This window comes from Schistosoma haematobium, chromosome 1 (assembly GCF_000699445.3).
Source record: "Schistosoma haematobium chromosome 1, whole genome shotgun sequence".
NCBI classification, from domain to species: domain Eukaryota; kingdom Metazoa; phylum Platyhelminthes; class Trematoda; order Strigeidida; family Schistosomatidae; genus Schistosoma; species Schistosoma haematobium.
This window is the reverse complement of record NC_067196.1, coordinates 42995065-43022816: the sequence shown is the minus strand read 5'-3', so window position 1 is coordinate 43022816 and position 27752 is coordinate 42995065. Positions and strand designations below refer to the sequence as shown.

Genomic DNA, 27752 nt, shown 5'->3' with positions numbered 1-27752 from the left:
CTGCTGCTGCTGCTGCTGCTGCTGCTGCTGCTGCTGCTGCTGCTGCTGCTGCTGCTGCTGCTGCTGCTGCTGCTGCTGCTGCTGCTGCTGCTGCTGCTGCTGCTGCTGCTGCTGCTGCTGCTGCTGCTGCTGCTGCTGCTGCTGCTGCTGCTGCTGCTGCTGCTGCTGCTGCTGCTGCTGCTGCTGCTGCTGCTGCTGCTGCTGCTGCTGCTGCTGCTGCTGCTGCTGCTGCTGCTGCTGCTGCTGCTGCTGCTGCTGCTGCTGCTGCTGCTGCTGCTGCTGCTGCTGCTGCTGCTGCTGCTGCTGCTGCTGCTGCTGCTGCTGCTGCTGCTGCTGCTGCTGCTGCTGCTGCTGCTGCTGCTGCTGCTGCTGCTGCTGCTGCTGCTGCTGCTGCTGCTGCTGCTGCTGCTGCTGCTGCTGCTGCTGCTGCTGCTGCTGCTGCTGCTGCTGCTGCTGCTGCTGCTGCTGCTGCTGCTGCTGCTGCTGCTGCTGCTGCTGCTGCTGCTGCTGCTGCTGCTGCTGCTGCTGCTGCTGCTGCTGCTGCTGCTGCTGCTGCTGCTGCTGCTGCTGCTGCTGCTGCTGCTGCTGCTGCTGCTGCTGCTGCTGCTGCTGCTGCTGCTGCTGCTGCTGCTGCTGCTGCTGCTGCTGCTGCTGCTGCTGCTGCTGCTGCTGCTGCTGCTGCTGCTGCTGCTGCTGCTGCTGCTGCTGCTGCTGCTGCTGCTGCTGCTGCTGCTGCTGCTGCTGCTGCTGCTGCTGCTGCTGCTGCTGCTGCTGCTGCTGCTGCTGCTGCTGCTGCTGCTGCTGCTGCTGCTGCTGCTGCTGCTGCTGCTGCTGCTGCTGCTGCTGCTGCTGCTGCTGCTGCTGCTGCTGCTGCTGCTGCTGCTGCTGCTGCTGCTGCTGCTGCTGCTGCTGCTGCTGCTGCTGCTGCTGCTGCTGCTGCTGCTGCTGCTGCTGCTGCTGCTGCTGCTGCTGCTGCTGCTGCTGCTGCTGCTGCTGCTGCTGCTGCTGCTGCTGCTGCTGCTGCTGCTGCTGCTGCTGCTGCTGCTGCTGCTGCTGCTGCTGCTGCTGCTGCTGCTGCTGCTGCTGCTGCTGCTGCTGCTGCTGCTGCTGCTGCTGCTGCTGCTGCTGCTGCTGCTGCTGCTGCTGCTGCTGCTGCTGCTGCTGCTGCTGCTGCTGCTGCTGCTGCTGCTGCTGCTGCTGCTGCTGCTGCTGCTGCTGCTGCTGCTGCTGCTGCTGCTGCTGCTGCTGCTGCTGCTGCTGCTGCTGCTGCTGCTGCTGCTGCTGCTGCTGCTGCTGCTGCTGCTGCTGCTGCTGCTGCTGCTGCTGCTGCTGCTGCTGCTGCTGCTGCTGCTGCTGCTGCTGCTGCTGCTGCTGCTGCTGCTGCTGCTGCTGCTGCTGCTGCTGCTGCTGCTGCTGCTGCTGCTGCTGCTGCTGCTGCTGCTGCTGCTGCTGCTGCTGCTGCTGCTGCTGCTGCTGCTGCTGCTGCTGCTGCTGCTGCTGCTGCTGCTGCTGCTGCTGCTGCTGCTGCTGCTGCTGCTGCTGCTGCTGCTGCTGCTGCTGCTGCTGCTGCTGCTGCTGCTGCTGCTGCTGCTGCTGCTGCTGCTGCTGCTGCTGCTGCTGCTGCTGCTGCTGCTGCTGCTGCTGCTGCTGCTGCTGCTGCTGCTGCTGCTGCTGCTGCTGCTGCTGCTGCTGCTGCTGCTGCTGCTGCTGCTGCTGCTGCTGCTGCTGCTGCTGCTGCTGCTGCTGCTGCTGCTGCTGCTGCTGCTGCTGCTGCTGCTGCTGCTGCTGCTGCTGCTGCTGCTGCTGCTGCTGCTGCTGCTGCTGCTGCTGCTGCTGCTGCTGCTGCTGCTGCTGCTGCTGCTGCTGCTGCTGCTGCTGCTGCTGCTGCTGCTGCTGCTGCTGCTGCTGCTGCTGCTGCTGCTGCTGCTGCTGCTGCTGCTGCTGCTGCTGCTGCTGCTGCTGCTGCTGCTGCTGCTGCTGCTGCTGCTGCTGCTGCTGCTGCTGCTGCTGCTGCTGCTGCTGCTGCTGCTGCTGCTGCTGCTGCTGCTGCTGCTGCTGCTGCTGCTGCTGCTGCTGCTGCTGCTGCTGCTGCTGCTGCTGCTGCTGCTGCTGCTGCTGCTGCTGCTGCTGCTGCTGCTGCTGCTGCTGCTGCTGCTGCTGCTGCTGCTGCTGCTGCTGCTGCTGCTGCTGCTGCTGCTGCTGCTGCTGCTGCTGCTGCTGCTGCTGCTGCTGCTGCTGCTGCTGCTGCTGCTGCTGCTGCTGCTGCTGCTGCTGCTGCTGCTGCTGCTGCTGCTGCTGCTGCTGCTGCTGCTGCTGCTGCTGCTGCTGCTGCTGCTGCTGCTGCTGCTGCTGCTGCTGCTGCTGCTGCTGCTGCTGCTGCTGCTGCTGCTGCTGCTGCTGCTGCTGCTGCTGCTGCTGCTGCTGCTGCTGCTGCTGCTGCTGCTGCTGCTGCTGCTGCTGCTGCTGCTGCTGCTGCTGCTGCTGCTGCTGCTGCTGCTGCTGCTGCTGCTGCTGCTGCTGCTGCTGCTGCTGCTGCTGCTGCTGCTGCTGCTGCTGCTGCTGCTGCTGCTGCTGCTGCTGCTGCTGCTGCTGCTGCTGCTGCTGCTGCTGCTGCTGCTGCTGCTGCTGCTGCTGCTGCTGCTGCTGCTGCTGCTGCTGCTGCTGCTGCTGCTGCTGCTGCTGCTGCTGCTGCTGCTGCTGCTGCTGCTGCTGCTGCTGCTACTACTACTACTACTACTACTACTACTACTACTACTACTACTACTACTACTACTACTACTACTACTACTACTACTACTACTACTATTTTGATCCGTTTTGTGATCATCTCGTCGTGCTAATGAGGTATGGCCACTTGGGCTAACATATATATGTACTAGGCATTATCGTATTGATGCCTGTCAGTTTGAAAACGTCTGAAAACATATCTGTCAACCACAGGAACGGCAGTTATATTTTATGGTTGAAAGTAATTATCATTATATTAAGCAAACACTGAAAAAAATCAATTCATTGGTCTACATTTTATGTCAGAGATCCTTATTACTTTTGATTTGTTTAAAACAGCGGTGACTTATTTGAAATATCTTTGACTGGGTTATTAATTCAGTGTGGACATATTTACAAGATTATGTAATTGTTTAAAACAATACTTATCTTTTGATTTTATGGATTATTGACAACCTTTGTTGAGTGGTATTTCTTCTTATTTAAAAAATTCCAATGATAAACATTTTAATGTAATATAAACTTTATTTGTAAATGATGTACTCAATTAAATATTCTTTACTCCTAAAGCTAATGTTTTACTGAATCTAATTTAAATAAGGCCTTATTTCAATCCATAAAAGGAACGAATTGCATGAATCTAATTTTTACACTTTTAGTAATAAACACTGCAATATCTATGGAATAACTTTTACGATTAAATATTCTCATATTAATAATGGGTAGAATAGACTGTAATAAAAAGTGTGTTTATAAACTGATTGAAATTTATGCTTTCAATGAACAAATTGATGTATAATATTTGTCATTAAATAATATAAAATAAATGAAACTGTTTTAGTGGATTAATTCACAACAGTTTTTAACCAGTTCAACTATTGATTTTAAACAAAAAGAAGCTAAGAGGATTCTATCAATGATCAAACTCATATTATACATGAGAATATGGTAATATAAAGGGATTAGTTTAATTTTGTATAGTTTACTGACTGAAATGTTAAACGATGAATTCAAATCTCTGAGAGAAGTCAAGTTCCTTTTAGATTTCAGAACATTAATAATACGGAAAACATGCTATAATACCTTTCTACAGAACAGTTATGAATATATAAAATGAAACACAATGCACAAATATATTCAGTTGTATAACAACTTAGCGCACGCGTTGTAGTGTTTAGTCGGTAAAAGTCACCAAGATAAAATAGACGAACTATTCGCCAATGATGTATCTTCCGACTTCAGAAGTTTAATTGTAGTTCTGGAAACAATTAGAACTTATTTGAAATAGAACAGAATATTAGGAATTAAGCCACAAGTGATGAGTCTATGTGAAAACAATCAGTCAGTAACTGGTTGATCAGAAGAAAATGATATGATACTTGCGGAGTAATTATAAGTTACACTCCTCTGTTTGAAATAGGCACTGAAATTGTTATCCAGAACAACCACAAAAATTTATAACTAAACTGACCAACCGCGAAGCCAACAATGGCAAATATATTAACTACAGCTAAAAACTTCATCATTTCAGCAGTATATTATTTAAGTTACTGTTTAAAGAATTAGTTGTGAATATGTCTTAAGAGCTTCAATTTTAATTACTGTCATCTATTTTGAAATCTCGTTTCATCTGTTAAAGTTTAAAACACTGATATGCAATTTTATCTACTATATAATTGGTGGTATTCAAGGAGTATTACTGTAATAGCTTACCAAGATACATTAATGCGATCTACACTAAAAAGCCACTTCATTGAACTAAAAATTATTTATTATATTTCGGATAGTGGTTAGCACTGGAATCGGAAGTCTCACTTCAACTATATATATATATATATATATATATATATATATATATATATATATATATATATATATATATATATATATATACAGACCACTTAGTTTTAACATTAACGGTCTGTTATCATTCACAACCATTTTACCTGCGCAACAGTTGGGGGTTTGAAGGTGTATGTTCTAACTGAAGTGAACTAGCGGAGAAAACAAGAATCAACGATGAGCATTCCATCCTTTTTGAGACTGCATATAAACTTAGCACAATTAATATGGTGTAACTTTTAAGAAAAATTATAATAATTTACAAATGTAACAAAAAATTAACAAGGCGATGATAATCAAATTATTGTTGTATCAATCTACATCTAACCACCTGTTTATTGAAAATGGATGTTAAAAATGAAGTGAGCCTTTGCTGAATTTCTATAACATGTGAATGTATCCAATTGAAAATATGTTGAAACAAATAAGACAATCAATTTCTATGAAGATAAATACTAAGGTGTGCTTAGTGTGAAACAGAAACATGGACATATATTTGATTAGAAAGTTCCTAATTGAACAACAAAGTGTATGTATAAGTCATATGAGCTACTATGTAGTGAGCAAAGGGATAAGAATAGAATAAGCCACTTTTATTTATTTTTAAAAATCAAATTATTACTTAATGTAGTAAAAATTTTCATTTTGTTATTACTATTTTATATTCAATTTTTAATCTACTTTCTGTATTGATGAATTTAACACTAGAGTATCAATTGCTAATTTGTAAATCTCAATATTTATTCAAACAATTTAACTCATGAGCAGTAGTCCTAGTAGTATGGTTATTTCCTAGCGATTATCAAACTTGAAGTATTGAAGTGTATATATACACCATTAATTCTAAAAAGTTTTTTAGTTCTTTATTGTTTAACAGTGTTTTGGTGTACATATGTATATTTAGTAAGTAGAGAAGGATTGTTGTAACACCTGACCACCTTTGTTGAATGTTTATATATTTTGCGGAAAGATTTTACATAACCAGTGAATTTATACGCCTTTTTGAATCACAACTATTTTCTTGCTGGGTGTAACAAAATGAACTTTTTAAGAAAATAGATTTCAAAATGCTATTATATTGATCGAATAAATTCAAGGTGAGATTAACTAGCTGCTGAAGCGATGCTAGATTGTTAGTTAAGTCTGTAGTAGTCGTCGGTACATACAAAGCATTAACTACACTTCCACCTGAATATACCATCATCATCTTGTCGGTGCACATGGACTCCAGTATCCTGCGGGAACAAATGGCATATGAATCAATCGTTGGTCACCGGCTACCATGGGACTGCATCTCCTCACGATGCTCCACTGCCTTGTGGGTCAGACCTTTAGGTCAAAGGCTCGGGGTGTGGCTCCCTAAGAAAACCACCAGCTTCGGTCTGGGCGCCCGGACAGTATCACAGCCCACACACAAACAGAATGAAATGACGATGCTTACGGAAAATACTATTTTTCCTTCGATTAACAGTCAAACGATTCAGATTATAATAATAATAATTATTATTTACCACGTCATTTATTCACTCTGTTTTATTTCCACTTTATGTACCCTTATTTTTCGACTTATACAGAAGCTCGTCTATGGTGGAAACTCGGTTCTATCTGAACGTTCTCGAGTCACTGCCTGGTTGAAAATTGTATGTTACCACCGAATATTAGTACTGAAGCAGTTTTTCTGAAACCACGTGCACCATTCAAACTGGCTGCCTTCAATGTTCGCACACTTATGCAGGTCAGACAACAGATAGGGCTGGCTATGTCTTTAGAAAGTCTTAATATCGACATTTGTTGTCTATCCGAGACTCGTATTCAAGACTCGGGTGAAGTACTACAAATCCGCTCTCCATCTGTCGCTTCAAAAAGCTTGTTTTACGTGCGTTTATCCGGGGACCCTGTGGCATCTTCGTCTAGTCTTGCTGGCCTTGGTGTCACACTAAGCGCTAGAGCTGAGGCAGCACTAATCGATTGGATCCCCATTAACAGTCGGTTATGTGCTGCTAGATTACAAAGTTCCATCAAAGTGGAAAACGATGTCTCTTCGTCATCTCCGACTATGCCCCGACAGATTGCAGCCCGGATGCAATCAAGGATGAATTTTACCACCAGTTATCTGTTCTTCTCCAGAAAGTGCGTTCGACAGATATTGTAGTACTAGCCGGAGACATGAATGCTCAGGTCGGGCGTCTAGGCACAGAAGAGAGTCGTTTAGGTGGCCGAAGGGGACTCGTTGGTCGCAGGTCAGATAACGGGGACCGTCTACTGCAACTGTACACAGACCACAACCTGTTTCTGGCTAGCACTAACTTTCGGCACAGTCATCGCCGATGTGCTGCCTGGCGTCCTCCCTCTGCATCTCAAGCATGGACTCAGATTGATCACATCGCGATCAGCTACCGCTGGCGTGGTTGTGTACAAGACTGCCGCTCGTTTCGGAGTACCTATCTGGACTCTGACCATGCCTTGGTCTGCGCCAATCTTACCTTACTTTTCAGTGGACAACGAAGTGACCGCCATCAACGGATTGATGTTAGCAAGCTGGTTGCAACTTCTGTTGCTAGTAAGTATCGAACCGAGCTAGCCTCTAGGCTAGCTACCATTCCACCGAAAAGTATAGATGAGCGTTGGTTGCAATTGCATGACGCCATAAAAATGGAGGGTAAAACCGCTTGAGGCTTCGCGAAACGTCCCGCTTATAAGCACTGGGTTTCTTCTGGTTCCTTACAACTCATTGAAGCCCGTCAGTCTACTGCGAATGACCGTGAGTTTGACCATAAACGAAGGATGTTACGTAAGGAAATTGGGCAAAGCTTGCGTAAGGACCGAGAAGCCTGGTGGTCGATGCGTGTTAATGAGCTGGAAGCAGCAGCTGCATCTGGTAACTACCGGAAGCTCTTCCAACTCATCCGAGTCACTGGCAGCAAAAAGTCTGGTGTGAGTGAAACAATCTACGAGGATGATGGGATGCCAATCACTAACATCCATCGACGTCTTGGACGATGGGCAGAATTTTTCGAAGGGCAGTTCAACTGGCCTGCTGCTCCGGCAACATCGGTCAGACTGTCCTGCCCTCCATGGCCGGTGACGACCGATCCACCAAACGAGGAGGAAGTCCGCAAGGAACTCCAACTCTTGAAGCGTTACAAATCACCTGGCCCAGATGACTTACCTCCAGCTCTTTTTAAAGATGGTGGTGACTTTCTGGCTAAGGAACTGACTGTGTTCACAAAGGTCTGGGGACTAGAGAGTGTACCAACGTCATGGAATGAGTCGATAGTTGTCCTATCTTTAAAACGGGTTCACTTCGTTCCTGTAATAACTATCATGGTATTAGTCTACTTCAAACTGAGTCCAAGCTATTGGCTTCCGTCATTCTTCGTAGGTTGTTCAAAACCCGAGGAAGATTGACTCGCGAGGAGCAGGCTGGTTTTCGTTCTGGTCGAGGATGTATTGATCATAGCTTCACCATCCGTCAAATGTTAGAACATAGTCATACTTATCACAGGCCAACAATCGTAATGTTCTTTGACATTAGAGCTGCTTTCGATTCGTTGGACAGGGCTGTTCTCTGGGATTGTCTATTGAAGAAGGGTATCCCTGAGAAGTTTATTAACATCCTAAAGGCTCTATATACAAACATCTCAGGCAGAGTGAGGGCATACAACCACCTCTTTCCATTGTTCCATTCAAGCAGTGGGGTTGGACAGGGTTACCCAATCTCACCATTCCTCTTCAACTTTTCCATCGATGACATTCTGGAAACAGCTCTGATGAATGTAAGTAATGGCGGTGTCGATCAGTTGCCTGGAGAAAGACTTCTCGACCTTGAGTATGCGGATGATATTATCTTACTGTGCGATACATAATGCCCAAGCTATGCAATCCGCACTTAATCACTTGACAATCAGTATCCGTAGGTATGGTATGTGCTTTGCACCTTCGAAGTGCAAAGTACTTCTACAAGACGCAGGATTCTAATCCTGTACTCACCCTGGATGGTGAGCAGATAGAAGTAGTCGAGAAGTTCGTGAATCTAGGTAGCTGCATAAGTGCTAGTGGTGGCGTGAGTGATGAGATCAATGCAAGTACAGTGAAAGCCAGAGCGGCTTATGCCAATCTGGGCCATCTTTGGCGCCTTCGTGATGTTAGTCTGACTGTAAAACGTCGAATCTATAACGCGTCGGTGAGAGCAGTTCCCCTCCACACTTGTGAAACCTGGTCTCTTCGAGTTGAGGATGTTAGACGACTCTCTGTGTTCGGTCATCACTGTCTCCGAAGGATTGCTGACATTCAGTGGCAACACCATGTCAGTAATGCAGAGGTTCAGCATCGTGTGTTCGGGCACAGAGATAATAATGCAATCGATGTCACCATCTTGAAACATCGACTTCGGTGGCTTGAACATGTTCTACGAATGCCGTCCCAGAGAATTCCACGTCGTGCATTATTTGCCAACTCTGGAACTGGTTGGAAAAAGCGGAGAGGTGGTCAGTGTATGACATAGTGTCGTGGTATGAAACAAAGCTGCAAAGGGCTGGCTTGTATTGGTCCTTCACGACTCCCTGGTTGGGGTTCTAGATGTGGTGCAACACAGTGGCTAGAGACGTAATCAGATATGGCTCAGAATAGAAGCCAGTGGCGATCCTGCTGTAACCTTCTTTTATTTTCTTCATAAAAAGTGGTGGTATCTTCCTTAACTGAAATATTTCTTCTGGTTGTACCGTTCCGTTTCCTCCATTATTATTATTATTATTATTATTATTATTATTATTATCACACTTCCTTACACTAATTTGGTCGTTATTGTTCCTCTTCTTCTTTCTCCTCTTTTACGCTCTTCACCTTCATTTTTCTCTTCCCATTCTGATTGTTTTGTGTGGCGTGTATATATTTGGTGCCCCCTTGCACCAATATTTATGTTTTCAAATAAAGAAAAAAACACCTTGTTGGCCATATTAGCTAGGTAATTGGTAGTGATGGACATCCGAGACACTTAAAATCTGCTTTACCTCATACAGCAAACTTTATAGAGACATTTGCTTGAGAACTTCATCTAATTTTTACGACTTCACTAATTGAAGTATCCGTGACTGTTTTATAACATAAAGATCACAAGCGGTCAGAAGCTGTTGTAGGCTTTTCTCGTCAGTGATTTGCTCTACTTTAGTATCCTATGAAAAATGTGAAACATTTCAACTACGTAGTGTAAATGATGAAACAATGGAAATGTTTTATGGCGCATAAATGATGCTGCACAACATTTTTGCAAACATTCATTACGAACTAGAAAGAAAACATCATTCAAGAAGTCAATAATTTTGATTAACTCAAACATTTTTAAAAGATATACCTGGAATTATAACTTGAAGTAATTACATAAGTGACAACTCCGCCTAGAGCCCCTCTGGGGCTGCTGCTGGTCCCAAGCCCGGATAAAGGAAGAGGGTTGGGTATGAGGTTAGCGACTCCATCCCGTAGAAAACTAACTCGCTAATAAAACGCTAACCAGAAAAAAATTATTCAAACCATTTGAACTCCGCTTTGAGAGCCAGAAGAGTTATGACACCTCACAATAAAAGCCGAGTTCCTTCGGAAGTCACGAGGTCGATGCCCCTTCTGACAACCAGAGCAACCATTTATTTAGGCACATGGAATGCTCGTACAATGTGGGACACCGGAAGAGTCTTCCGAATTGCTGCATAAATGAGGAGATACAACCTGGAGGTGCTTGGAATCAGTGTAACACGTTGGACGCAAGTTGGACAACAACGAACAGCTTCAAAGGAGCTTCTGTTATACTCCGGCCATGAAGAAGAAAATGTCCCACATACACAAGGAGTTGCATTGATGCTGTCCAAACAAGCAGAAAATGCACTTATAGGATGGGAATCTCATGGACCAAGGATCATCAAAGCCTCCTTCAAAACAAAGAAAGAGGGCATTTCAATGAAATTCACCCAATGCTATGCGCCTACCAACGACTACAATAAAGACGTTAAAGATCAATTCTACGATAGGCTGCAGTCAATCATCGAGAAGTGCCCAACAAAGGACTTGACCATTCTGATGGGGGATTTAAATGCCAAGGTTAGAACGGACAACACTGGATATGAATACATCATGGGACGACACGGACTGGGAGAAAGAAACGCAAATGGTGACAGATTTGCATACCTATGTGCCTTCAATAAACTGGTCATAGGCGGCACCATATTCCCACATAAACGCATACACAAAACCACATGGACGTCATAGGATCACACTACACATAACGAAATCGACCGTATTTGCATTAGCAAAAATTTCGGGAGGACTATGAAGAATGTGAGAACAAGTAGAAGAGATCATCACTTTCTGGTCGCCAAAATGAAATTGAAACTCAAGAAGCACTGGACAACGGGGCGGACAACAGCACAAAAGTTTATTACGGCTTTTCTTCGGGATACTGACAAATTCAACAAATTCAAGATAACCCTCACCAATAGGTTACAGGCTTTTCATGATCTACTCAATGGAGAGGGAACTACTATGGAGAGCAACTGGAAAGGGATAAAAGAGGCAATCACTTCAACATGTCATGAGGTCCTGGGCCACAAGAAGCACCATCACAAGGAATGGATCACTGTTGATATACTGGATATGATTCAAGAGGGCAACAATCAATATCAGCCGAACAAGAGCAGAAAAAGCCAAGTCACAAGCTGAATACACAGAAGTAAACAAACAAGTGAAGAGGAGCATCAGGACCGACAAACGTAAATATGTGGAAGACTTAGCAATGACAGCGTAAAAGGCTGAAAGAGAAGAAAACATGAGAAAACTGTCTGACATAACAAAGAAACTCGCTGGAAAGTACCGTAAACCAGAATGACCAGTGAAAAGCAGGGAAGGCGAGGTAATCACCAACATTGAAGAGCAACAAAACAGGTGGGTAGAACACTTTAAAGAACTCTTGAATCGACCAGCTCCACTGAACCCACCCAACATCGAAGTAGCACCCACGGACCTCCCAATCAATGTTGGCCCACCAACAATTGAAGAGATCACCATGGCCATCAGACGGATCAAGAGCGGCAAAGCAGCAGGACCAGACAACATTCCAGCAGAAGCACTGAAAGCAGACGTAGCAATGACTGCGAAAATACTCCACATTCTCTTCAGCAAGATTTGGGATGAAGAACAAGTACCAACAGACTGGAAAGAAGGACTGCTGATCAAAATATCAAAGAAAAGCGATCTCAGCAAGTGTGATAACTACAGAGGCATCACTCTCCTCTCAATACTGGGTATTGTTAAACAGGATGAAGGACTGCGTCGACGCCCAACTTCGTGACCAACAGGCAGGATTCCGTAAGGATAGATCGTGTACAGACCAAATCGTAACACTACGGATTATTGTGGAACAATCAATTGAATGGAATTCATCACTCTACATCAACTTCATTGACTACGAAAAAGCATTTGATAGCGTGGACAGGACAACACTATGGGAGCTTCTTCGACACTACGACGTATCTGAGAAGATAGTCAATATCATACATAATTCCTATGATTGATTAAACTGCAAAATCGTGCATGGAGGACAGTTGACAGACTCGTTCGAGGTAAAGACCGGTGTCAGGCAAGGTTGCTTACTCTCACCCTTTCTCTTTCTCCTAGTGATCGACTGGATCATGAAGACGTCAACATCTGAAGAGAAGCACGGGATACAGTGGATAGCTAGGATGCAGTTAGACGATCTAGACTTCGCAGATGATCTGGCCCTTCTATCCCAAACGCAACAACAAATGCAGGAGAAGACGAACAGTGTGGCAGCAGCCTCAGCAGCAGTAGGTCTCAATATACACAAAGGGAAAAGCAAGATTCTTCGATACAACACAGCATGCAACAATCGAATCAAATTTGACGGAGATATAAAAACGTTTACACATTTGTGCAGCATCATTGATGAACATGGTGGATCCGATGTAGATGTGAGGGAGCGGATCAGTAAAACAAGAGCACCATATTTACAACTGAGGAACATCTGGAACTCAAAACAACTGTCAACCAACACGAAAGTCAGAATTTTCAATTTAAATGTCAAGACAGTTCTACTGTATGGGGCGGAAACTTGGAGAAATACGAAAGAAATTATCCAGAAGATACGAATGTTCATTAACAGTTGTCTGTACAAAATACTTCGGGTTCGTTGGCCAGACACTATCAGTTACAATCTACTATGGGAGAGAACAAACCAGATTCCAGCAGATGTAAATATCAGAAAGAAGCGCTGGAAGTGGATAGGACACATATTGAGGAAAGCACCCAACTGCATCACAAGGCAAGCTCTCATATGAAATTCTCAAGGCCAAAGGAGAAGAGGAAAACCAAAGAACGCATTTCGCCGAGAAATGGAGACAGACATGAGAAAAATGAGCAAAAATTGGATAAAACTGGAAAGGAAGGCCCAGGACAGAGTGGGTTAGAGAATGCCGGTCGGCAACGTATGTTCCATTGGGGGTAACAGGTGTAAGTAAGTACATAAGTGACAAACAAATGATATTGTTACACCCCTAAAATCTGTTCATACATTTAAAGATAATTTTCACTTGAAAATCTCCAGTTGGAAAACCAGTTAAACACTACAGAGTATTGGAGAATTATTTGATTCAAATTTACACAGTCCTCATATATTGGATGATCGATCTACTACTACTCTAGAGATCATCATCGTAGTTAACAGTAAACATTAACTATTTAGAATTCATTTTATTAACCATGTTAAATTCTAGAGTTATGTGGAACTTCGTTTACAAACAATTTGGTGCATTAACTCAATCAACCATAAACAAAAATTAGTAACCATTACACAAATATACATACATATATCTGGTAGTGAAGACTATGAGGAAAATCATAAAGAATTTGTATAAGAATATAGAATTACAGAGTATAACAACACATTGATGCTTTAAAATAAGGATATTCTACTAAATACTGGTAAAGTAGATATGAACAGCTGCAGCAATAATTTACGAAATAAAAAAGCCTTATAATTATCATTAATTCGATCTGGCACACGAAATGACCTTAATTACTCCGTTCATAAATCAACAGGCTGCCCATTTAAGAAATATTAAAAATTCCCGGCTGATACATTGGATCGCTTTAATACATGTACTACCTGAACAACTACTGAACTAGTATACTTAAAACTATCTTCTATCACATGTTTGTTCTGTACATCTAATGTTACTATTTATATCAAATTGATCATGCCTGTAAACTGGCGTGAATTCTGTAATTATTATTTTCAGAAAATATAAATCATTATTATAATATAATTTACATGAAGTATTGTTTTTATGTGTAATAATGTATTTATTAGTTGCCAGATGGTAATTATTGTTAAATTTATTGGTTTTTAGTGCTGAGAACAGTTGTATTTTCATTATACTAAGTAACTTTTTATTATAATGGATCGATTTTACTTACTGAGTAACTTTTGAAACCAGTCGGATAGTGTACAAAGCTAGTGATTTATGAATGTTGGTTGAATCAACAAAGAATCCATATGAAAGTCAAAGTCTAAGACAGAACATGAGTCTCTCCTTAATTCCATAGGTAAATCATGCTAACAAGTATGAACAGGTACGTGAATTTAGCTTCATATAGAACAATTATATTGAACTAACATGAGAATACCATACATTTACCTAGAAATAATTCTAGGTTACATGCTGATCAGATGTTTTACCAAGAGATGTACAGTCGAAATAGCATATAACCGTACTCTATTAACCCAGGACAATGGGTAACTATGGATGATTAAGATTGTGTTTAATAGGGGAATAGATCAAGTAACATACAGACAGTAGGAAGCAGCAAAATTGGCTGACATTCGCCTGAAGTTATAAATAGACAAAATCAGTAGACAGCTTTCAGAACAGAATAAAGCACAAAAACAAATCCTTACTCGGGTATACGAGGTGGATTCCAACAATGGGTGCTTTGATTAACATGAGACGAATTCCCATTACTCATAGTGGTTGAATTAGTAGGACATAAGCTACCAGCTGCACCACTGAACAGATCACGTAGAGATGAATACTACATAAAAAATAGATTGAACAAGATTAGCAAAAACATGTCTACAATTCAACATTGAAATGAGGAAAAAAAATCAAACTGTGGTAGTTGTTATGAGCTTTAACGCTAAAATAATGGGAAATAATTGTGCTTCTCATTTCGATTATTAAATTACACTTGAAAAAAGATACTGCTGTTCTCTCTGTCTCTCTAACATACACACGAAAACAACGTCACCGATCAATAAATCATAAACAGCGTCAAAATAATTGCTTTTCATATATATATATATATATATATATATATATATATATATATATAAGATTAGATTAATGAGCTGACGTGTGAGCAAAAAAAGCAATTTGAATTGGGTTAAAAATCACTGAACAGAACAACGTATATGTATGCACACAGCACTGAAGAAAAATGCAGACAAAACCGGACGGTAAAACCACCCAATCAAAGATAAATATTATAAAAAACAAAAGCAAACTACACACATAAGTACTTGTGTATGTGTTTCATTACCGATGTTTTTATCACTATTATTATTATTACTATTATTTTCCTCACTGTCGTTTCAAATTTCATACTGTGCATTCAATCAAACTGTAAAAGCATTCGTCGAAAAAAAAGTAAAATCAATATTAAAACTTACACTGTTTTCTTTGCTTATTTTACTATTTAGCCACGTTGCTTATATGTGCCCTTAGAGATATAGACGAGAGTGTATATTTTACAAGCTAACAAAATTATAGAATACAATTAGTGAAGAACCCATAACGAGAGATAGAAAGTGTGAGAGAGTGTAAATACAAAAGATGAATAGCTGATCAATGAAATTTGTAAAACGTGTAAAAGAGAAAAGAACATAATTGTTCAGAAATGGAAAGTAGGCACAAATATGAAATAATATACAACATGAAAATAGGAATAACAAGAGAAAAACGAAACGAAGCTAAACAACAGTTGGCACATTTACAAACAGGGAGCATGTACATACACTCAGACACATGTACATATGATTTATATGATGAAAAAGGGCATGTACAATTGGAATCTAAAAATGCTTCCCAAAAATCATCAACTCATAGATTAAAGTGTAGTGAGATGATTGTTAGATTGGAAATTGCTTATATTTATTAATAAAAATATCAAATGAGAAAGGAAAATATGTTGTATTAATTTAGTCTCATTATATTACAAATATCCCTTGGATCTGTTCTAAAGAATATATATATAGGTGCAATTTTTTACGATTTAGCCTTATCTAGAGGACCAGTGGAAACCAGCGAGCAAGCAACACTTATGTGTCCTTGTGGCGTGTGCTACTTATATTGACATAAGTACTATATGATGTTAGTTGTGAACAGAAAGTCTGGCAGCAGAGAGACAAGAGGATCAAACAGTAAAGAATGGAAACAGGATGCAATTTGTATGAAAATGCAAGAACAATGAAGTCTAAGTCATTTTGAGACAATTGGTGGACATTTTGAAAACTAAGCATTTACTTTATGATTGTTAGATTTTACAAACAAGTCCTGTAATTTTGTTTTAAATACATCCGATTGTCCCCACTGGTGTTCTTGTTCACTACATCCTGACCCTAGAAACGGTTGAACCCGAAACCTTTAAGTATTGTGGTGAACATGGTAAATACAACATTAATGGTTGATAACACCAAATTAAATTTGTAATTTAGTGTGATTTTTAACTAGTGTCATTAATGATGTCTGTTTATGTCCCAGAAGATTTCCTTCTATTTAGAAATATTACAAACAGTATAGAATTAAAAATGTAGACAGTAGATTTGAAGACTAAAGTACTTACGATGAACTACTCAATGATGATATATGTATTTCACTGATATGAGAAAAAGAATATTGAACTCCAAAAACAATAAAGATAATCACTATAATGAAATCTTTAAGAAACATTGAAAAAAATATAATTAACAATTATGTTATTCAAGAAAGTGAAAATAATTGGTTAAATGTTATGATGAAAATGATGAATTAGTTGATGGATGAGACAAAAATAAAAACAATATAGAAATAATCACATTACATCATATTATTTGGGTATTAATAATGATATTTGATCAGTTAACTGATAACAAAGAATAAAGTGTATCAATTAAAAACAAACAGTAGATTGAATGCATGAATCGTTGATAAAATAAAATAACAGGGTAACATTTGAATTTGTGTCAATTAACAATTATTCAATTGATTCACTATTTGTCAATATACTTACAAAGATTAAAAATAGTGAACACTGAATTTATTTGGTTATCAATAGTTAACTTAAGTTACTACGTATATAACAGAGATAGTAGGAATTTGTACGATAGTCACTTAATATACAATGAAACAATCTATGAACATAAGTTTTTATACATTTAGTACACAAGTGAAATCACAGAGCGTTACCCATTGAAATGTTGAGTACAGATAATCGATTCTGTTTTAAATTATCATAGTTAGAATTGGTGGAAATTTTTTCCAAGCTGAAAACATAATCATGTCAGTAAAATATAAATTTCACATAATTTTTAGTGCTGGAATTATGGTAAACTTAAATAACTAACATGTGAATATATGGGAAAAATACTTGCAAATACGGAACATACAAAACTGAATTTATTGTCTCACAAATTCACCCAATGTACTTGACAATCATAATTAGCTATGAACAAATGGTTAGGGATCGATCAAGAAATCAAGTCACTTTTATTGGCAAAGTTTTGGGAGTAATTTTAAATCAAAGGTTTACGAATTGTATATTGTCAAACAAAAAAAATAGTTGAAGGCGAGAAAACCCATCCAAACATAGATACACATATAAATCAATTTCTGATGATGTCATTGTCTATTTAAGTCTTTGTGAAGGTTCTATGGTTTCAAAGACTTCTGATCCCGGCACCATTTAATGATCATTTATATTTACTACGTTGATTTTATACTGAACAATTGGAAAATAAATATCATTATAGACCGATGTTAGTTAATCAAATAATGAAAACCAGAGATAAACTGCTTCAGCATATCAACAATTCCACAACTGATCGAGCCAAACAGCTTCAGGGTTGAAGACAAACAAATCATCTTAGGATCATTACATTTGCATCCAATATTCTGTATTTCAACATTCATTTAATGAATTTCTATTCTTTAAAAATAATTCAACCAGTTGTATGAGATGAAAGAACGATGGAACAGCAATTAAATCAAGTAAAACATGAACATAATTTTCACATTAACTGAACACAATTAAATGAGTGGCTAAAAGAAAAACCACAAGAATAATTAAAGCTGTCAAATTGATACAAATTACACACACACATATACCAACTACCACCACCAACATAGAACAGAATCATATTTGCCTTGAACTAGAACACACACACACAACGGAATCGGATTTATTATTCATACGAAGGACAGAAAATATTAAACACGAATCACAGAAAACGGACACCCAAACTAGATCAGTGATTATGAGAATATATAAATGCATATATTATAACAGCAGTTTGTTAGCTAACATTGTTGACAAGAAGTAGAAAAACAGCTTACCTTGCCAAAATCATCATTATGATATTAGTATGAACATTTTTAAAGCACCTTTCAGTGAAGATAAACAAATTGAAAATGACACAAGATATATATATACATTAAAAAGAGAGTAGAAAACTTGACAAAACCGAACAATCCAAGTTTAAGATAAATAATATTAAGGATAATAAATCATTATCAAGAAATTTAGAGCAATTAGTCCCTTTTATGTATCTTGATCGACTTCGTCTCCGAATTATGAAGTAAAATTACAGTAAAGGGCTACATGTTTATGTATAATGATAGAAAAAAACAAAGACAACTTTGATGAAGTAATAATGTTGTAAGCAGAAAGTTGATTGTTTAAAAACAGAAAGAAACAATATTGGGTGTGTAATGTGGGCATGTGCGTGAGACTAATTAACTTACGGAGAAAACAATTGCAAATGTTAATCGATGCAATTATTGAAAATAAAAACAACCCGATTTCCTTAATCATCATAATAACATTGAATAAAAAGTGCTTATTGTATCCAAAGTATTAAGGAAGATAACATTTTGGCGTTTAAATTAGTGTCAGTGGAGATAACAAAACACACTATGAGGCAATTACATCCTATTGACAAGTCTTAAACGAAATGAAATGAGTGCATTCGTGCATTTGACATATGCAGTTATACAACTTACATATCCTGATAATCATTAGATTCAAGACCTTGGATGAAGCTCTACGTATGTATATACACACCTAGTAGGTTGTAGATAGCTTTAGCGTGTCATTCTTTTCATATTTATCTGAAATTTCTAACTTATTGTTTAGTATTATAAGTGGGCGAGGGTATTTATTCACCAACTGTACTAAAGGAACTATCAATAACTGTTTAAACTGTCATGAACCCTAAAGATTATTAAAAAGATAAACTGATTTGTTAGCTCATGTAATTAATGTGAGAATCATCCGAATATGGTGATGAGTCGTTTTTTAACTAATCACTGTTGATAGACGATTTCAGAAGCTGCTAGAAGATAAATCCATGTAATCATTAAATAAACACTTGTATTCCTTTCTTTAAACATTTAAGCTTTTTTTGGCATCTCTTTAGATTTTATCATGTTGTATCTGGTTTATTTCAATTGTTGATTGCGTTTAGTCAAATCCAGTAATCACTATTTGAAGAGTACGTTAGGGAAGGACGGAATAAAGATTAAATGAACAAGATACATTTCATAGATATTCATGTATATTTGAGAACGACTGCCCCTTCTGTTTTGCATATTTATACAGAACAAGATAGTTAGGTATATAGTGATTTTTGTGTAATAAATGTTAATTTATTATAGTTATCCAACTTTAGAAAGAACAAATGACATTTCTATTTGACAAACTACATGTTTCATTTAAACATTGCTTTGTTTAATTACTTTGTAAGAATGTAGATAATTTAATATATAAACTGAACTCGATACTTATGTGCATATTTTGAGTCGAATGAATTATGGATTCAGTTAATATAGTGAATATGAAATGAGTTGGTTGAATTAATCTTAAATACATAATGGACCTTATTTTCAGAGTTATATTGTCATACATATTCACTAGATTAAATATATAGATTTGATTAATTAATTGTAAATATTATTGGTTTATTTGGTGAGTTGTATGTTGGCTAGATGTTTTCTTATTGAGATCTGAAACATTTAAAGAACTATAAACTGGTAAGAAATCCATCACACATGAGTCACCGAATAAATTATACTTATTTATCATCAAAATTGATTGGTTCATTCTAAACTTCCTTCGTTTTCTTAATCTATAAGAAAGGTCATTCAAATTTAGGTGTAGGTCAAGAGGTGGATCGACCATTTGTTGAAATTTCATTTTCAATAAACTGAAGAACACACACACAAAAAAAAAAAACTATTGACCAAAAAATAAAGTTGCTACTTGAATTCTCTAAATATCGATAGTAATTAGCATTGCTACTAAGTAAGTAATCGGAGGAGAGAGAAAGATTTGGTCGAAATTTACTTATCCCACTAACCAACTAAAAACAGAAAAGTAAACCATTTTACTGTTGAAAAATTAGAATAAATCTTTAATAAAATTCTTTTTATATTTTAATATTCAACAAAATAATTTAATCCTCATGGGCGGCCTGCTTGAGCATCTGGGCTACCTGTTCCTGCCATCTAGATATTTCAACAAGTTCTCTACTTTTGTTTGTCTTAATATATTATTATGTCTTTTAATCGCATAACCTATTCTGCTGCGTTTCTGAAAAGTGTACAACCTTTCGTTGTCAAAGTTACAAAAAAACTCAATAAGAGACAATGTGGTTGCTGGCACGATACAACGAAAAGAATGCACATTATTCAGATGTTCATTTACTGAAATGCTAACATCTAACTGGCGGTCACTCAATATTTATCGCCAGGACCGACCAAGAAGAAAGAAACGGAAACTTGTTGAAATACTTTGCGCTGAGAATTCTATATTGTACCAAAAACATAATATTGAATAAAGTTGATGATAATAAAACAATAAAAAAAACAGTATGGAATTCATTCATGTAATTATTGATTTACATTTTTGGCATATATTCTTATGTAATTGTGAAATTAATGTATCAAATGAACAATATCAGACAGTAGCCGGTTAATTAAGAAATAACAGATTGACCTTATTTATATTCTATTTACGATACTTATTTAAGCACAAATACAAAGAATTGGGATAACTTATTATTATTATTATTATTATTATTATTATTATTATTATTATTATTATTAATGCTAATACTATTAAAACCGTGTTATTTCCAAAAAAGCAATTCAATTCTTTATTTATTCCAGTATAAAAACTTTATGGATATTATTGATACTAAATGGGGAAAAAACTAGGTGAATTCAAAAAAGGCAACATAAAAATGATTTTATCCCCAGGTGAATAGAATTTAAAGCAACCATCTATGAGAGTAGATGGATTTTCATGCGTTAAATAGGACAAATCAATGAAGATGAATAAATTAAACTCAAGTCATACAAAAAACTAGCTTGATTAATAGGAATTGCTTTAAGATGATTCAATGTTCTAGTAAAAAACTCACGATACATTTAAGTTGACCAAATTACTAAGAAGAATATGGATATAATTAGAAAAAAACGGATTGTATAAGACGAAGATGAAATAATAGTTTAATGAATAAAGCACTCAGTTGTCAACCAATGAGGCACAGGTTCAAATTTCACTTCATCTACATCAATTTAGGAAGCTACGTTGGTAATATTAGCCATTATATGCAAATACTATGAATTAACGTCAAGTGGTACATTGACTCGTATTTAGTTAATCGATCTAGATGAATTTTATATTGATACTGAAATTAAGTGATACTGGTAAATCTGGACTATTAGATTCTAAGTTAGTAACTAGGTGTTTGAATTCGAATTCTACATAACCGTTTAACAAGTTCATTAAATTACTGGGTCCATTATTGATGAGTTAATTGTACATTGATGACAATCGTTTTGTCAATAACACAAATGACCACAAGCAATGACCGGATATTCTCACGCCTATTGATCCACACAAATCATGCTATTGCGACAGTGTGCAGTCAGAACACGAGAACAATATAATTTGACTTCCATTATTATGACTCTACTATGTTTGAAGAGATTACGAATTCACCTAATCTGAGAACGGAACGAAGACTCTGTGATACAGATAGATTAGTTATTCCGACGCGTCTCAGCCCAGCTAACTAGAGAGAGAAGTTCAAGTTCTGAAGAGGGAAATATATTCCACAGCAGCCAGAAGCACGAATAAAAACAACAAGCACAACTCAAGCAGATATATATAGCATAAAATTTCATTGGAAAGTGTTACAAAATAGATGCTAAAAGACACAACGAACCAATAGCGTTTAAGATCCTCCCAAGTGAGAAATAGGTCATGAAGGTAAAAATGAGCGCTCTTGGCCCGAAAACCAGAAATTCAATTTTTTAAAATAGAATTACATTAATTTACTAAGTGATTTCTGAAGATCTAACCTCCCCAAAAGACTCAAAAACTCACATGATGATATAGTATACATCAATGACAATACGAAAATGCGTCACAAGTAAGAATTCACAATCTATGCACAATTAGGCCGTTTTTGATGCAGAACTGCGTAACAAGTGGCGCAATTATATATTAACGGTAAAAACTATGTATATCAACAGTTAATGATTTAAATGAAGTTTACAATTAGGACAGTATAAAAATACCGTTAACCAAATATTTAATGAATATTGAATCAGTATATAAATGATAAGTTGTCATACAGTAGTTCTAATAATTCCACCTTTCCCACTTATTCGCCTACCTCTAACTCTGAGAATGAATTTCGGAGTTATGATGACCAGTGGAGTTCAACACTGTCGGGTGTGAGGTAGTTATCCACAGAAGACAATGGAAGATGGTCACACAATCGACTCAGTGGTCTAGAGGTCAAACGTTTTCGCGTGCGGGATCGTGGATGGGCACTAGTGAGGAGCCCCATACTAGAACGAAACAGTTGTCCAGTGCTTCCAGGTTTTGATGGGTTGATGATCCCAATTAAAACTCAACAATCTGAGAATGGGATTCACAATACTAGGATGAAGCAGTTAGTTGTTCAGTGCCCCTATGATTTTTATTAGTTTTTCATTAGAGATATCAGTTTTTAAAATAATAACTATCTCCAAATTATCATATGCTTCTCTTCCGAAATCGATATAACCATGTATATGGAAGATGAGAGACAATTATAGTTTCATGAAATTCACTGTGGAACAATTAAAACAAGATCTTATACTATCGCTTAAGATCCGTTCTACGAAATGAAGCCTTTCAAAGAGGAGCATCAGAGAAAAACCTGATAAAAATGCTTCGGAGTATAAAGTTAGTTTGATACTTTTTATTAAAGTCATAGGAACAGTAACAGACAATAAAATTAAATAAAACAGTTCGAATAAAACTCTCATGAAGTCTTTATCAGAGATTTTCCCTCTTTACAAAAGTAAGAAATAATAGGAACGCGTAGGTATACTAGCATCCTTCGATTTCTATAAAATTTAGGTGACGGTATCGTTATGTTGACTAATCAGACCATTTATTTGCAACTCGAGTAATAAACATGTTGAATCAATCACCCCCCCCAGTATTTCAAATGCAAAACAAAAAAATATCAATCACTAACTATTAGAATAAAAGCTCTAGAATACATTTTTGAACAAAAATCGACGCAAATCATTAGAAATTACGAGGGTAGATCAACCGCACAAATATCGATGAACCGAAAGAATAACCAGTGTTTGAAATGCTGTTAGCCAATGATCTTGTCAAAAATATAATATGTAGTTCAAATAGAAAGCTCACAAATTTGTATTGTCCTAATTAAACATTCACTACTGAAATATTCAAAACGTCCTTAGTGTAACCCAACGACTTCTGTACATAGGTTGATTTATCGGTTTGTGATTCACATTCTCCAATAATGGATAACAATTATGACTGGATACAAAAAACCAATACAAATATCTTATGTTTGAATACCAAACTCGAATAACTTCAAGACACATTCATAAAATGAAATTGTATCTGCTGGTAATGGAAATTCGTGGTTCAGATAAATGATTTTGATGTTGTGTTTTGTTCTCTGAGATAGATGGTTTAATCTCGGAGCCAATTGCAAGCAAGATAACTAGAATGAACTCATATATTAATTGTAAAATAGCTGGGAAGTTCAGTTCTACATGAAAGATTTTGTGAATAATGACAGTAGGAGCTCACCAATTAAACTATCTAGCTAAGAGAACAAAAAACATCAAATATCTGCAATTTGTAAGTAATCAGAAACTGCACATAGTTCACAGAATACTACTCACAGAACAGAGAGTAATCATTCAGTAGCAAGACAGCATTTATCAAATCTTTTGTTTTGAGAGCAAAATAATGGTGTTTACATGCGATTAGACAAGTTTTTTTATATATAATTCGTGTCCTGAATGTTGCATCTAATGGAAGTTGTAGTTAACTTGTTTAAACAACCACCATATAAAAAGATACGACTATGTATTTAAAAAGACATTTTTGGGGCTTCAGATATTAAAAGTAACTCCTTTATTAAAAAGAGGTTTACGTATTCGGCTTCGAGTCACAAGGTTTTTGTGAAGACTAGTGATATTAATCGACCATAGAGAACCAAGGTTGGTGAAATGCGACTTGAACCTGTATCCTACTGTTTAGAACCCCTGTTTTAACTAGTAAACTACCAGCTTGCAGAAATAGAGGCGACTGATGTTTGTGATCTTAGTGCGAAGAACAGGAAGAAAAACACGGTCATTATCTGATGACAAGTGATCGAATAATGTTAACAAACATATGAAGTGTATTCTTCATTAGGATAAAATAATTGAAGTATATGAAAATGATAATAGAACTTGAAATTTGAAAAAAAGTACAACAAAGGGAAAATCTTACAGCTTGTTTGATTTCATTGACTTGACGAACGAGATCATTTGGAGCATTCATAGGATTCTCGTTGTCTGAGGCATCCCAGTCATCAGATGCTCTGCTAGTCCTTTGTTGACTATAATCTTTTTTTTTTGGACGATTGTTACTAGAAGTGACTTGGGATGGTCGTTGTCGTGTTTGCCAGTCAAGGAATTCTTGAGAAACAGTTGATGATTGTGGATAAGATGATGAACGAGCTATTCTATTTAAGCGTCTATTCAAATCAGATATCATTGACCATCTAGAGATGTCTGAGTGATTTGCACGATTTTCCTGACTGCTATGAGGGGGTCCAATAGGATCGAACAATGTTGGCATTCGTCGACCGGCAGAACCAAATCGACATTCGGATTCAAACTGAAAGATGAAAAAATCGTTAGAATACAAGATATACTTGAAGTAATTTTACTATTAATATAACTAAACGTAAAAAATCTCTAAACAACAGCACCCACGCGTACTTACCTACTTTACATTACCATTCTGATGCCAATAAACAACTTTTGGGCTCTACCACTTCATTTTTCCAGGTTGATGAGGTCGTCAGTATTGATGCAACTTCTTGTCCCTCAACGGTACATGGGACCAGAAAGTATCTACTGCTTTATTCTGTTAACCGAGAACCTCCTTTCTTGTTTCGTTGATTTTTTCAAACATTCTATCAACAATACCTCACTAAATTCATTAGCGAATGTAACCAGTGTTGATTATTTAAGCTTAAAAGTGTCACCTCTGATTATCTAGAACGCGAGTTCAAACATATTAAACATTTCAATATTCCATCTTTGTTGTATTGGACAACAGACTTCACCAGGCAAGATTCCACGGTTGAGTGACATAAATTTATTTAGTGTTTCCGAAAGTATCATACAAGGCTTAAATGTTGTTATTGATTTAAATTTATAAAACCAGTGTGAGGAAATAGTATGGTTCATCATTTAATTATCTGGAGAACCAACAGCAATTTATTGTAACCTCAAAGGCGAAGATTTATTAAATTCTAAAGCAGAACAGGGATTTTTAGATTGAATTAAAGTTGACGGTTGATTATACATTACTCCACTAAATGGGACTATAAGAACCACTAACCCACGCTCCAAACGATCATAGCTCATATGAAATAAAAGATAGATAATCCCGAAAGTTTTCTGGCTAATTTCGAAAATCTAGGAGTTTAGATGTATTAATGGTAGCATGTGAATTTAACGCCCAAGTAAGAAGAATGAGTTGGGCAAAAGCACAATTAGATGGGGTGTTTTTTTTTTACATCAAACCCACCAAACTTCAGAACATGACTTAACGTGTCCAACTAATACTCTAAATCTAGCTGGAAATCTCTTCAGTAATTTCACAGCGCATTGAACGAACATCAGTTGCGCATAACGAACGTAGAGCTGGGGAAAATGTATATCAGTCCAAGTGACCATGTCACATCAGCGACAAAGTTAACATGATGAACAGTGAAGGAATCGAAATAATAGCAGCAGAGTAATAAAACAATAAAATATAAGAGGCGGAAGAATTCTGAAAGAAAATTTACCTTAGATTTTGTTTCACTATAACGTGTTTGTAAACTAGTTATTGCTTCAGATATTTCCATTTGAAGATTACGATTTACTGCAGGAAAGTTGAATGATCTTTCCAACCGATTAGTTGCCATGATGATTGTATCTAGATGAGAGCAACAGAGAACAGATGAATTACTGTAAGAAAAAACGCGTATATGAAGACTTTTTCGTAAAAATTAATGATAATTACAGTATGCAATATCAGTACCAAATACTAGGCTGTATAGAAAGTGAGAGATTCGGCATCTAGATACAAATATCTATGCAATGTTGCGAATCAGATTGGTTAGAACGACTACTTGACCAAATGTAACTCATTTACCAAGTAGAAATTTATGAGGTGCGGTAGAAGTTGCACGAGAGCTAGTGATGCTACCGAGCTTTGTGAACTGAAGTAAGAACCTGAGACCTAACAGACACAAGTCGAACGCATTGACTACTGAGTCAGTGCACTAAAACAGCCATACATGTTCCAACAACACAAAACGAATTTCAGTAGAAAAAAGAACGAATGAATATCAGACATTTCATCACACACATCACGTATTCAAGTTAGTATCATTCAAACAGAAGAAAACGCTCATGTTGGATTGCTTTTTGTTAGCTGTCACTAAATATAATCAAGAATAACAAAAGATTTTAATAACAAATTAATTCCACAATATTCGAGATGGACAGTTTTTTGTATCCTTTCAGAAGCAGTTATCATCTCTAAACGATTATGCTGCATACATTGGTGTGCTCAGAAGTGTATATTATACGTAATTTTAGGAGTCAACAATAGACTTGACAATAACTCAATTGTGTATACTTATCAAAATGGCCTATAAATGAACGATTACTACAATGGATATTTTTTTCCTAATTATTCTGCATGTTATCGTATTATGATTTTCAATGCATTTACTATAGGATATTTCAATTCACAGGTAAATTACACGTTTGCATTAATAAGGGCAATTTACTGTGATATTTTTAGACAAGTATTAAGCGGTTTGATAGGAATAAAATGTGACATAAGATAACTATTGTTAACTTTTGTTGAAAAAACAAACAAACTTAGTTTTAAAATTGAAGATGAACAGTACAACGATAGGGAGGAAAAAAGAAGCTATTCGATGACCCATAAATAGTTTAGAAGTCATACTAATTTTTTCTTTCCTTATTGATGCAAACACTATCACATACTAGAAACCAGTTGCCTCACGACACCTAGCTCAGTTCGAGTGAGCCAGGACGATATGACTAACCACCAAAGAAATGAGTACGTAAACATGTACTTGGAAAAATGAGTTATCTGTTTAGTAAAGAAAAAACACAGAAAATGCTAGACGGAGACGAAAATTTAAATGAAACCCAATTCCTGTGTACAGATTCTCGTGTTCGGTTTCAATGTACGTTTTTTGTGTAAGGGCTAATAATAGTACCGAGCTACCTACTGGTTGA

General features: G+C 37.9%; 1 protein-coding gene across 4 annotated transcripts in view; it reads right to left on the bottom strand.

Moving 5' to 3' along the window:
* MS3_00009874 (uncharacterized protein) overlaps positions 1–27752 on the bottom strand; it is a gene marked incomplete at its 5' end in the record, with an annotated part of 55951 nt that overhangs the window by 13140 nt on the left and 15059 nt on the right. For 2 of the 4 annotated variants that reach the window (XM_051218281.1, XM_051218282.1), the window contains 3 exons: positions 14528–14661; positions 24706–25095; positions 26279–26409. In XM_051218281.1, coding sequence (XP_051074125.1) covers positions 14528–14661; positions 24706–25095; positions 26279–26409 — 655 coding nt within the window. Of the gene's footprint in view, positions 1–13496; positions 16565–18218; positions 18267–24705; positions 25096–26278; positions 26410–27752 lie in introns of those variants that run through there. The other 2 variants (XM_051218280.1, XM_051218279.1) reach the window with 2 other exon arrangements.